This window comes from Adiantum capillus-veneris, chromosome 15, assembly GCF_014529385.1.
Source record: "Adiantum capillus-veneris isolate H3 chromosome 15, ASM1452938v2, whole genome shotgun sequence".
Classification (NCBI taxonomy): domain Eukaryota; kingdom Viridiplantae; phylum Streptophyta; class Polypodiopsida; order Polypodiales; family Pteridaceae; genus Adiantum; species Adiantum capillus-veneris.
The window spans coordinates 89,676,808-89,690,158 of record NC_140945.1 but is presented as its reverse complement, the minus strand read 5'-3'; the positions used below and the strand labels follow the sequence as shown (position 1 = coordinate 89,690,158).

Sequence of the window (13,351 nt, the reverse complement as noted above, 5' to 3'; positions counted from 1 at the left end):
TTCCTTTTGAGGTAGTTACAAGGACCATTCACACCAATAGCCTAACCCACACACCACACCTGCCCCCTTCAGGAGACAAAAGATGGACATATTTTTTTGGTTGTTGAAAATACTAGATTGGATGAGATGGCATGATCAACTTAGGGAGTGGGCTTATGGTAGCTTTGTCCACAACTTAGGGACTTAGGGACTCGACAAGAGAGAAAGCATCCCAAGATTAGGTTACTGTCTTGATGTAGACAACGAGCTTCAAGAATGAGTAGGGCTTGATTGGCTAGGATGTGACCTTTTTGTGACATACGTCAATTTCCCAAACAGGGCTGGATGTGATGGTGTGTCTATTGAAAGCCAACTATTTCTAATGAGCTAGTGAGACCAATAAGTGTGAACTAGAGCTAATCTAGGAAAAGACCAGAACTAAGACATGAAAAACACATTTTTTGCAATTGCTTCTTGAAGTTAAAACCAAACTCATCAAAAACGATGGCTTGAATGTGTTTCACAAGTCTATCAAAAGCACAACACAAAAGTTCAAGACGACAGATAAGAACATGAAGAGTCTAAGATTCAATAGATGCAATGCAAAGCTAGTGGATACATGTTTGAAGCAAAGTGTAGGCAAGGTTGCCCCAAAAACTTGTCCTAGAAGAATCTTGTCAAAATTTTGAGGTAGCCGTGAACATGCTAAGTTTGTGGGCAAGATGGCAGGTATACTTGTCCTAGAACAACATTGTCCAAATTAGTAGACCACTATAATTTAACACATATAGGGTACAAGGGTCAATAATAGTACGGGGTCCAGTTCAAGGATGATCCCCGTCCCAAAAGATTTAACCTTACGCACCACTTATGGTACACAGATGGGCCACTGCTTTCATGTTCAACACGAGCTACAATGGATCTCAGTCGTCTGATTCTGGTTTGAACCTTGCAAGCTGCAGCGATCCATAACTCCCTCCTGATAGTATTGCTATTCGCACCCTGTTTTGTTACACGGGAAAAAGAAAATGCCATTGATCTTTGTCAGTCGGCTATCTTTTGTGTTGAATCTTTTGTTGCAGATAGTCCTCGCCATGGGCTCTTCATCGCGCCTCTCACAGCTCAAAATGACGTAGCACGGGCGATAAGCGTCTCTTGTTTTCTTAGGCATCCCCCTATTGGCCCACTTACCCTATTAAGAGGTTGTATTGCTGATAGTTAGCTTCATCTCTTTTGCAAGAGGTACATTGGAAAGAAAAAGAGCTAGTTGTCACCTCAAGGAGAGTGGAACATTTGGAAAGGAGTTGTTTGCAGAAGCATCCCAAAAGAGAAGGAGACGTGCGATCTTTTGAATCATGATGACATTATTGGAGGATGCTATAGCTCTTTGATTGACATTAAATCCTGAAATTTCTTTGTCACTCGTTAAAGTTTGACATAAAGAATCAAGACCCAAAAACTTTTTTTATTAACAAGAGAGGAAAAGGACCCGCTTAAAACGCTCCGAGACTTAAGGTAAGGCTTTTTTTTATTTTCACACTGGAACTTGTAAAAGTTTACTCAAAATCTAGTTGGGATTTTGCTAAGGAGGTCCACTATAATTCATGTTAATATACCACGTGAGTTCAACAAGAGGGATTTTTTATTTTTGAAAATTTAAGCAATTGAACATAGATACATTATTAAGAGGGTTTTTTTAACTCATTTTGGGAAAAAACCCATTAATTCATTAAAAAAAAGAAGGGTCAATCTATTTTTGTCATTATTTTAATAGAGGGGTTTTTTAGTACCCTGCGAACACATGTTATATAGGGGGCTTCTTTATAGTGGACCCACCGAGGGATTTTGCAATTTTAGCTGGTTGAAAATACTCAAAACGTTGAAGGCTGGTTTTTTGCAAACATTGATTCCATTGAGAGTCTACTTCGTCACATGGAGCTCCATAGCTTCCCACTATTTTTCAATAAGACAATTATGGCAATGGGCATTTCATCCCTTAAAAGAGCATTAAATTAGGACTTTCTATCGTATCAAAAAATCCAAAAGGATGGGTTTCAACTAAAAATTAATGATTTCATTCTACCCAATGATAAAGCCAAGCTGTGTGCAAAAATATTATTCATTGAACTCGTCTTCAAATTGTAATAATGACCAGTGCTAAAAAAAAACTTCTTTCCAAAAACTCGGGAGACCTACATATGAGAAATATTAGAGGTACAGACTAAATTTAAAAGTATTATAGTAAATTTCTCTGAACTTGTGGGTTTTTCTCCCCTTTAAATTTAATATTTAAAAGTAAATCTCAAAATTTGTAGGTGGGATTACACTAAACCTAGCTTTTTTTCAAGCATGGATAACGACACAGGACTTTGCAAATTGAGAGTGTGCTCTTTCTTGAACTTGCCATTATTACCATTTCTTGCTTTTCAATTATGGGTTAATGACACAGTAAGTACTGAATTTGTAAAACCATAAAAAATCCTATCAAAATGTATAGAAGTGTAATGTGCACATGTGTTTTTAAACATTTATGTATAGTATATGTAAAGTATACAAGAGGAAGTGAAATAGTGTAAGCTTGAAAAGTCAACTTTCAACCAAGTATAAATTACATTGAGAACATCTCCACGTATGTACTCTTTGATGAAGCGAGATCTCTTCGTCGTGGTTGTCGTTTATGCACAAATGTAATATGATCCTAGATTTCAAGTGCTTCCAATAAATCACTTGAGTTTGATGCAAAATCTTCACAATCACTATACAATGAAGCTCTTGTAGCACACATAAGTGCAAGCTATGTTACAAGCCCTAACTAAGAGAGAAAAATGGAGCACAATTATCAATCTTATAAAGGTCTCAAGGTGGTAATCTTCTCGCTATAGCTCCAAAGGTGGCTTGCTTGCTTTTCATCACTAGCTACATAAGAGCACTCTGCTTCATTACAATCAACAAAATATTTTCCCGAGGTTCCTTCTAGGTTTGGGTGGCTAGCGACGTAGCACACCGTTGCAGCACCCTACATTACAATGACATGCACTGTCAGAAAGATTCTTGATGACATTTTAGGAAGTCAATGTAGACTAGATTAAATCTTATACGCATATCTTATTACACAAATCCATGCACATAAATCACGCACATTGCACATAGTCTACAACAAATAGCACAAGATGCCAATCATCAGCATATCACTCACTTGTGGTATTGTTTTCATGAACACAGATGCTGCTCGAAAAATCAAATCTACAAAGAAACCAATTTTTGTATCAAGAAAAGAAACAGTTTCAACTAAACATGCACATTATCAACATTGTCTTTCATTCGTAATCGAAGTCAAAATTGAAGTTTCACCTGTCAAAAGACCTCCTCTATCTCGAGTTATGTTTGTCTTCACTATCCCAGGGTGAACAGAATTTGCGGTTACATAAGCTTCAACTTTCTACATAAAATGATATTTAAGATTTTACTTGAAAAGGGCATAACCACAATGATCATTACAAAAACAAAACAAAAATTTGTCTCTTTTAATTTCTTGATTAGAAATATATACTATATACTTTTCGATAAACCCAAGTATAAATACCAATTCATGATTATCTAATTTTAGTAAGTACAATTTTTATATCCAAATAGAACGAAAGAGGGTTTTCATAGTCTCCAAAAGAAAACCAACCTTGAGCCTTCTTGCAAGCTCCTTGGAGTGGAGAATATTGGCAAGCTTTGATTGTGCATAGTTGCTAGACTCCACATAACTGCACAATGATACAAAAAGCAAAACCACCTTGAAACATATTTCTACAATTTTGGAAACTTTTACATGAATGAGTACTTTATGCATTTATTTGTGGATGCACATTGCATACTCAACGAACATTTCCAAGGTTGATTTTGGACGGGCGCCCCCACCCATGCCCTTCAAATTTCAAATATTCCACTTTTTTCTTTTGCAATGAAGTGTATTTTTTAAAGGGTTATTACCAAAAAAAAAGTGGGTAAAATACCCAAAAATAGGTAAACTTCCCGTTAAAAAAATCAACCATGCACCTTTCAATAGGATAAATTCTTTTGTGGGTGCATGCTCCATACTTCTGATTGGATGCACAAATCGACGAGAAAATTTCACAGGTTTTGTTCTTGCAAAAAGCTTAAGAGTAGAAAAGATAGTAAGGATATGTTGCTTGAAAGATCAAGACTTCCCTTATTTCAAAGATGGAATTTCACCCCAAATTTGTATAGTTTTGGGAATCGCCCTATTCTTGACAAATATCTAGTGGCCTTACCTTCAAGATATTCTTTGTCAAACGATTACTCCATGACTTATTGAGACCTAATGATTTTAGTAAAAATTATTTCAAAACATGTGTTATTTCCTTTATTCTTTAAAACTTGCCTACACAATACCTCGTGTAGATTTCTATGCATTTATTCCATTTTTATGTGCTATTTTTGTTATCAACCTAAAAGTGGCAAACACAGTATATTCATATATTGTCAATTGACATTCTTATTTCACCCTTACTCCCAATAAGCATTTTCTATTACTTGAGAACTACCAAAGCAATGGCTTGGGATATTCTCTTAGGGCCAAGTCTTGCACCCGATTAGTAAGTTTTGCTACAATAAGTTGAATTTACTATGATTTGGTCACACTCTCAGGCTTCATAAGGGGAACAAGTTCCTAAATTCTAGAAATTCCCTTAATAAACACACTCTTTTGTGGGTATTAACGTTGCTCTTGGAAGGCTAACCAATGAATTTCCCTGTTCTTTTGTGCTCCTCAAATGATCAAATGAAGGAAGTACATCAAGGAATCGTGAAGTAATAAGGAAAGAATAGGTCATGCCATGCTTTCTTTTCACAAATGTTCAAAGGTAGAGATACATAATTGGAATATCTTTAAAATCACTAGTTTCACTAATTCATAGTGAGACCTAGCCCTTATAGAGCGTCCTTAGTTAGGAAGGCATCATCCCACTTGGCACTAGTTCTATAATTAGACACTCAAGTGGTTTGAGACGATAAAGTGCCCTATGTTTTCAACAACTTTTCATAAATATTTCGATAAGCTAAAGAAAAGATTTATAGGTCATGTTTATGCCTTGAGTCAAATATGAGATCAAGAACATAGCCAAACTTTCAATACCATATTAAGATTATGGTGATAAGCTTTAAGATTTAAAAAATCATCAAAATTTAGAGCAATCTTAATAACTTTTTCATAAATTGAATAGAGTATCTCATCAAAATAAGATTTTTCATAGATTTCACGGTTTATAGATAGAAAATTCTTATTATATCAAGAATTCAAGCTTCATAACTTAGCTCCTAGAACATATTTTTGTTATAATTAAAAAACCCAAAATTTGAAAATCTATCTATAGGCCAACACCCAAAACATGAGGTTGTGTACGGAATTGAGGAATTATAGTTTTTATGAGTACTTTGACTAACATTTTACAAGTTTGAAAAAAAAATCTTGAGACTTCTTTCAGATTTCATATACCATTTTATTTAAATTCGTGAAAATTTTGGTACCAAACAATCCTAGGGAACAATTCTGATGTATTTGAAAAGTTTGTGAGTGTGAAATCCACCCAACAATATTGCAAGAGCTATTAGCCACAGTTTGGGGATACCTAGTACATTTTTGAGAAGAACATTGATTATCTTTTAAAATATTCTCTCATTTTGAGGAGACCCTTTTGATTGATCTCCAAGATGGTGAAACAATTGCAATAAGGTAGTTGACAACCATGATGCCAAAATGCAAGGCCATCATGATAATTTCATACGTCCCAAGTTCTTCATGTACATCTTTTCTAGTATCATGTTGACACTAGAGATTTGATACATTCGCCCAATAAGATGACTTTGAAAGGATTTTTATTTTTGGGCCATTCACACTTGGGAGTTAAATCAACTCAAAAATGAATTTACAATGAGCCCTTGAATAGCCAAAAGATAAACACCATGTTTAACGTAAGTAGAATGATCCCTCAAGACACCTGCGTGCTTGAGCTAATTGTACATTCTTTCCTGGTTACTCACAGTCGTAGATATTGCAGAAAAAAAGCATATGTAGAATGATACGCTTAATTATTAATCATGCCAATATAAATCAATAAATTGTGAAGACCCTATTGAGGCCTATTTCTACAACGTGAATGCTCACATAACCATTTTAAAACAAAAAGGGAAAAGAAAGTCACATTAGGCCCTTAAATGAAGAGACCCCTTTACATGCTAAACAAGGTAAGAACTTCACCATGGCCTCCAAAAGACAATATTTTTCGTTGTAATGAATTGAGCGATTATTGAAACACATTAACATGTTATCGGGGAGAGAGAGAGAGAGAGAGAGAGAGAGAGAGAGAGAGAGAGAGAGATGCACGTGCACACACTTTTATAATGAAAACGTTCAAATGAGTATAATAAGACTTCATTATAAAGAAAACTTAAAGGGTCGTGATTGTCAACACATTTGTAAGGTTCTTTCTTTTATATATATATATATATATGTGTGTGTGTGTGTGTGTGTGTGTGTGTGTGTGTGTGTGTATCAAATAGCATTTAACTTTTAATATCAACAATTCAAATAAATACTCTTTATAGTTTATTAAGCAAACCATGATGTGACCCATTAACTACTAAAATTATATGGTAAGAGTTTTGTTTGAAATGACTTGAAACGTCATCAATCAAAGTTAATGTGATGGTGACCATTGGATAGTGAGAGGTGCAAAGAAGAATTGCACTTGTTTTCTACCACTCCCCTATAGCCTTCTTGGCCAAAAATAGATATCCAAAAATATGTACACCTTTCTCCTCCTCTATGGCATGTTTTAACATACCAAAAATATTCAGAGGCACAAAAGTCTTAATAAGCTTTGGAACGGCCTTAGAACACACATGCCGATGAAGAGCATATGTTTTCTTGGCCTGAAGAAAGCCATAAAAGAGTGGTAGAGAAAACGTACAAACTTCTCACCATCCAATGGTCACCATCAAGATAACTTTGATTATTGACATTTGAACTCAGACCATATAATTTTAATAGTTGATTGTTCACATCGTGGCTTGGTTAATAAAATATAAAAAATTATTATTTTAATTGTTGGTATGCAATGTTAAATGCTATTTGACACGCGTGTGTGCATATATATATATATATATATATGTATGTATGTATGTATGTATGTATAAGAAAGAACCTTGCAAATGTGCTGACAATCATGACCCGTTCAGTTTTCTTTGTAACAAAACCTTACTATTCTCATTTGACATTTTCATTATGGAAGTGAGTGAGTATGTATGAAAGCATGTGCATCTATCTCTATAATCTCTCTCCATTACAGTGTTCGTAAATATCAACATGCAAAATTCTTTCTCTTCAATTTGTCAAGAGAGAATTTTAGAAAATTAGATTTATTTTTCAAGTTTTTAACAGCATCATATTAAGGTGAGACATTTTTTCCGAGCACTGCAAGTCCATTAACATGTAAAATGTGTTCTAATAATCACTCAATATATTACAATAAAAAATGTTGTCTTCTTGAAGCCATTGTGAAGTCATCATCTTGTTTCTAAAGGTAAATGGCATCATCAAGAGTAAATTCCCACTTTAAGAATGTCATTATTCACAAACGTAATCTTCGAATCATTGTTATTCATAATAATATCAACACTAGGTCTCTCCTAGCCCACAGGTGCATGACGTGGTTAGATCCTCAAGGTGACTGTGAATCATAATGAAGCTTGTCACGATTTTTGATGATTTCCTCTTTTTGTTGATTCCTTATGCAAACTATGTGATTTTCAAGGAAGGGCCGTGAGTAAACCCTTCACTAGATCATAATTTCATGCCATTGTAAAAAAAAGTGATGCTTGTAAAGAGGCTTAGAGGCCCCATAAGCTACTCATTGCTTTAAACCTCTTTATGCACCTTCATGGCCCACATCAACAAACACTCTTATCCAACAAAGTGAATGTCTTACTCAAACATTTCGAAAAAGAAAATAGGAGCAGAATTTGAAGTGACACGGAAGCAAATGAATGTTGTGCGTAGCCAACAAACGAAAACTATGACGGTAATGCATTGATGCACTCTCGGGCAGACTTTCCTAGTGGCATGGCAGAGAGGGGGAGGAGCAGGGGGACGGGGTGTTTGTGTGTGTGTGTGTGTGTGTGTGTGTGTGTGTGTGTGTGTGTGTGTGTGTGAGAGAGAGAGAGAGAGAGAGAGAGAGAGAGCTTCCTATCCAAGGCATTATCTTCTCTTGGAGTCCACGAGCAAGGCGGTGGATGAAGTGAAAGGGTAAGCGCAACGAAAGGGTGGGTTGTAAGCGTAATGTTTTTTTTTTAATGAAATAGATGGCTTTGCAACACTTGAGGACTGCTGCTCGAGTGGTTAGATGAGAGCACGTAGGTTCGATGCTACGCTCATGTGGGTACGAGTTCCATCTTCTCTTCCTTTTTTATGAGGTACAGCTAAATGATTGCCTGGAGATGGAATGAAGGGAATCGTAAGGAAAATGAATATAATAAGGGAGCGCCATTACGTAATTGTGAGAGTGGACTCAGTGGAGTTATTGATATTCTAGCAAGTTATGTGGCTACTTCAAGGAGAGTCAATAGTCAAAAAGACTTTTGCACTCTTTTGTTCCCTTCAACTATGCATTCCAAGCAATTGCCAAAGTTTCAAGAGAACTTTCAATTCCCAAGGTTGCGGAGTGAAATTTGAACACTATAAACTGCTCGCCCTTTCCTTAGACTTTGGAAAAACATTAGAACTGTTGTTTTACTTGCTTTCCGTTCCTTGTGAATTGCACGTGACTCACCAGAATATGCTCACTTTCTTATGTCAAACAATTCATATAATATTCTCCGAAAAGAGAGAAGAGTACTAGAATTTATTTTGGTGCATGTGGTCCGTCCTACCGTCCTGGACAGCTTGAAAAAGAAAAGAGAAGGGGAGGGGGGGGGGGGGGGGGAGGGGGGGGGAGGGCCTCGTTGATAACTAACACCGGTCCAACTCATGGGATCAACGGCGGGGGGAAGATCAGCCGTTGATCGCGTGGGTAGTTTAATAAAAAATTGAGGTTCCCTGCTGCGCGTCCCGCCCTTCGACCCCACGACCTCCCACTCCGCAATCCACAACCTTATCCACCTGCCCTATCGGGTGTTGCTGAATACAATGCGACTTTGCGCAATGAAAAGCTCTGACCCCCCTTGTTGCGTCGATCCGACGGCCCAAATCGCGCGCGATGCCGTCCACTCGCCTCCGCCGTCGATCCCGCGAGTTGGACCCCGTGTTATTTATAAACGGGGGGGGGGGGGGAAGGGTATTCTTCTCACCCAGTGTTTCCGAAAAAATCAATTTCACAAACATACATGATACAACGTTCCCTTTAGGATAGATTCAAAGAGGATATTTTTTTAAATATCCGGCATTTTTTACACATTAACTCTGCACCATCCGATCGGTGAAAAGCAAACAAGGACAAGGGACATTGGGCATCTGAGTTTAGTTATAAATGTTATGCTTGCTACGCATGTCACATGATGCGTGCGCGCGAGATGGTTAGGCTGTCAACCTTGCAAGTGTGAGGTGTTGGGTTCAAATCACGTGGCCACAAGGAGGGCATCCATTTTTGTTGGGCCGTCCATCCGCCTCGAGATTCCAACAATCGTTGATCCCACCGCCGAAGGGTGTGTTACTTAGTGTTGAGGCCCACCCGTGTGCCGAATTGGATCAATGTCGTAAATATGGACGAGTGTAAGTTCAAGAAATTTGGTAATTTTGGGAGTTTCGGGTGGCATTTTGTAAATTTGTGGCGCCAAATCTACGGTTGTGATTTTGCCTAGGGTGCCCAAAATCATGCCAAGCTCAAGTCCGAGCAGAAAGCCCAAGAGGTCGTTGGAGACGGGGCTTTAACATCGCAACATTAAGAGCTTTAGTGCTTAGACTGAAGCAACCAAAGGGGGCTAAGAGGCCTCTCCCATAAGCCTGCTAAAGGCACAAAGGGAACAGATTTAGGTTTCCTCTCTGCCTGCTAATGGGCCCTCCAATCTGGAGGAGCTATGGGGGTGCCTGGTATCGTCTTATAAGAGGGCTAGGACTCTCGATGTTGGCAAGTGAGAGAGAAGAAGAAGAAGAGAAGTGTAGGGGAGAGAGAGAGGGGGGGGTTAGTTACCTGTGCTTGTCGTGGAGGGAGTGAAAGGCGATGCCATGCTTGCCCACCCACCTGTGCAAGCACGACGCCACATTCACAATCCTGCCCTGCACACCCATCTCCTCGGCGCTTGTCACCATCCTCTCCAACACCATCTCGGTCAGCAAAAAATGGCCTGCCCCACCGCACCAGGCAACACAACACAAAGCTTTAACTCTGCATAAGTGATGTCGAAAATGAGGGAACAAAGCTTTTTTTGTTTCCTAAGTTCCTACACAATCAAACCCATCTGCATAACAAAGTGACTTATAAGGACCCCAAACGTTAACCTTACTCGTCTATCGATTAGAAACTCCAAAGATATGCAGTATGTACAAGTATGCCAGTTAATTAGCCGATACCAAAATCTGTGCAAAGTTCAACTAACATTAATATAATGGACCACACAATCTACAGGGCTAATAAATTGTCAAAATCATGTGTATAAGTAAGCCAATTGATTGACAAACAGACCATCTACATGTGTATAAAGTCAGCCAATTGATTGACAAACAGACCATCTACATGTAACCCGATTCAACTACAGCAATGCCTAGATTATGAATGCCTACCTAGATGGTTTGTCGCAAAACTCATCTCGTATCCATCCTCCGACTTTCGGAACGTTTTACAAAAGACACCAGCATTATTGCTGCAAGAGGCAAGGGAGCAAAGAATCAACGCATGGGCACATCATCAGAATACTCCTCTTCCCAATAGTACATGTTTAAAAAGAAGGCATGAAGTATGTGCAGACAAAAACCCAACTTATTTTTCCAGAGACCGACAAACGATTGCAAAAGGATCTCAATTTAAATCTTTTAAGGCAGCATCTGAAATGACTAGCTGTTTATAGGACTCATGACAATATAGACCTGATAAACCCAAAATAATCACTAGTGATGCTTGATGCAACTCGATGCAACCGCCTGAACCAGCATTCTATTCAGTCTTTGAGCCTCACCTTTAGACGAGACCGGTACCAAACACTGCTAAGATGCCATGACATTGACAAACCCTTCTAGAAAGAAAAGCAAGGCTGAGCTACTCACACGAGTATGTTCAACGGAAGGTTGAGGGTGAGAAATTTCTCAGCGAAGGACCGAATGGAGGAGAAAGAGCTGAGGTCCATTTTGAGAGGTATGATTTTGGCATGTGGCGTCTCTTGCAAGATGGATTCCTTGAGGGCTTGTGCCGCTTTCAAGTTCCGTGCAGGGATTATTACGCAACACCCCCTCTTTGCAAGTACTCTTGCTGTCTCAGCTCCTATGCCAGAGGTGGCCCCTGTTATTGACAAATCCATAAACCTTAATTACTGATAATGTAATTTTAAAACAGACTGTAGATTATCTACTCCCTATGGATCCACTCCTAATGGGTTCAAAGCATTTATTCCTTTAGATGCACGCAGCAAACATGGAGCTAGAAGGGGCCCGGTGCCTTATGATTCACAAATTATTGCCGATTTAGCAAGAGATCATTCTACTGCTCTCATGTCTACTGGCAAGCTTTTTTATTAAGCTGTATTACGCCCATGGCATCCACTGCAAGCGACAACTACATATAGTTGAAATTCCCAAACCAAGCACCCCTTCCGTCCCCACGCAGGGACATGCTTGGGCCAATAAATAAAGCATTGTCATGTTCAAGTGCCATAATGAGGTTTTCAGGTGCTATTCCTTTATGACAGATATGCAGCATTGACCATAAAACTCTGCTTACGGCAAAAAACTACATATATAGTAGACAGTTTTGCATTCAGCAGCTCACATGAATCGACATCAAGATCCATCTTTGCACAATTCTCAACATGTATTCCGTTAGAAAATAGTAAGCATTGTGCAATCATAGGCTTCCAGACTACAACTATGATCTCTATTGTAGTGCATTTAGCCCAGACATATCCAGTGCCTAAATAGAAGTGAACACAGTAACACCATTGCTTGCAAGGTGAACAAATGTGAAAAAAGGCTGCATGAACAGCAATCAAAAAGAGGGAGCGGAGTGGACCTGTGACAATGGCGGTGAGGTTGTGTAAGCAGAGGCCAAGAGTGACATCCTCTGCAGTGGAGCTTGAGCCAAACCCACTTTTGCCTGGTGCCCCACTGAGGTATTCCAGCAACAAATTGCTCATCTCTTATATATAATATGAAGCTCTCTTTATTGAATATTGCTGAACTTCTCTGCACGGCGAGATTTCACACACACCAATGGGTCCCGATGCGAACCCTGAGAGGGGCAGCAGTGTATGAAATCGGAAGGTTTGTAGTATCTGTGTATGCCACAATGTCCTCCATCATCATCGTCATCTACTGCGAAATACAACGTGCACGCATCTAAAGAGGGAGAATACAACATGCATGCAGTAGACAGGCACCTGCAATTTATGAGGTAGGCGCTGGGGCGATGCTTTCCGACCATGCCAGACCACGTCGTAGCTCGCTCCTCTCTAGCTTCTCCCACGCAGACCAGAAAACTTGCAAAATGGGGAGCTCAATGAAACGCCACATTCCTGGGGCTCTTCTATTTCTTGGGCACACGCATGGGGAAGGGTAAGAGCTGATCATAAGCTTTAAGAAGGTTATGATCGCAACACGGGAATTAGTGCTGTTGTGGGTTTGTGTTCTACTTATGTCAAGGCAAATCTGCTAATGAGACCGCTGTCATTACGTAGCCTACGCTGCCCCCCTGCTCTGTGGGTTGTGCGTGCGCGCGCGCGTGTGTGTGTGTGTGTGTTGGGCGAGAGAGTAGGGGCCCGGGGGAGAGAACGGTTTGGCTAATAGCTAGGTGTGCTTCTGTCGATGCTCATTGCTCATTGCTCATGCCTTGTCTCAAGACAATGCTTGGATGCCTTTGTTCCCTTGTCTGCCAATGGCCTTCCCTGCTTTCACATACGATTTGCCCCCTTTTATGCTGGTTCTAAAGCCTGCCCATTTTCACAAAGCTTCTAATTACCCGAGTGTAATAAGCTTCTTTCTTTTCTCATTCTTTATTGAAAGCCCCCACGCCCTCCCACAAAATCCTTACCTTCCCAAAGTGTGTGTGCATGTATGGGCTTACCCAGTGGTTGCTGTGTCTCGTCATCTACAAGACTAAAGTCTACAAGACCATTCACCTTGCAGGACGCGAAGTCTCATCACTATCTCACACAAGAAGTCCTTCAT

At 39.3% G+C, this 13,351-nt stretch overlaps 1 protein-coding gene across 3 annotated transcripts; it reads right to left on the bottom strand.

Annotated features, from left to right (window-relative positions):
- Positions 1–2,542: 2,542 nt before the first annotated feature.
- Positions 2,543–13,080, bottom strand: LOC147441039 (short-chain dehydrogenase TIC 32 B, chloroplastic-like). Of its 3 annotated transcripts, XM_086482784.1 has the most exons (9): positions 12,565–13,080; positions 12,198–12,459; positions 11,240–11,471; positions 10,760–10,839; positions 10,170–10,323; positions 3,653–3,731; positions 3,331–3,418; positions 3,176–3,222; positions 2,543–2,995 (listed from the first exon to the last, which is right to left on the bottom strand). In XM_086482784.1, the coding sequence occupies exons 2-9, from the start codon at positions 12,319–12,321 to the stop codon at positions 2,825–2,827; spliced, it is 975 nt and encodes a 324-aa protein (XP_086338910.1). In that variant the 5' UTR covers positions 12,322–12,459; positions 12,565–13,080; the 3' UTR covers positions 2,543–2,824. The 3 variants fall into 3 exon arrangements, with proteins under 3 accessions (XP_086338910.1, XP_086338911.1, XP_086338912.1); XM_086482786.1 differs by lacking the exon at positions 3,176–3,222 and having other exon boundaries at positions 2,834–2,995; positions 12,565–13,078; XM_086482785.1 differs by lacking the exons at positions 3,176–3,222; positions 3,331–3,418.
- Between the last annotated feature and the right edge of the window lie 271 nt (positions 13,081–13,351).

Coding starts and splice junctions, on each gene's coding strand:
- LOC147441039 (XM_086482784.1), bottom strand. CDS start 12,321: ATGAGCAATTTGTTGCTGGAATACCTCAGTGGGGCACCAGGCAAAAGT. Junction 10,840..11,239: donor CTTCCGTTGAACATACTCGT/GTGAGTAGCTCA, acceptor TGCCTCTTGCAG/CAATAATGCTGGTGTCTTTT. Junction 3,419..3,652: donor AGCTTGCAAGAAGGCTCAAG/GTTGGTTTTCTT, acceptor CATTTTATGTAG/AAAGTTGAAGCTTATGTAAC.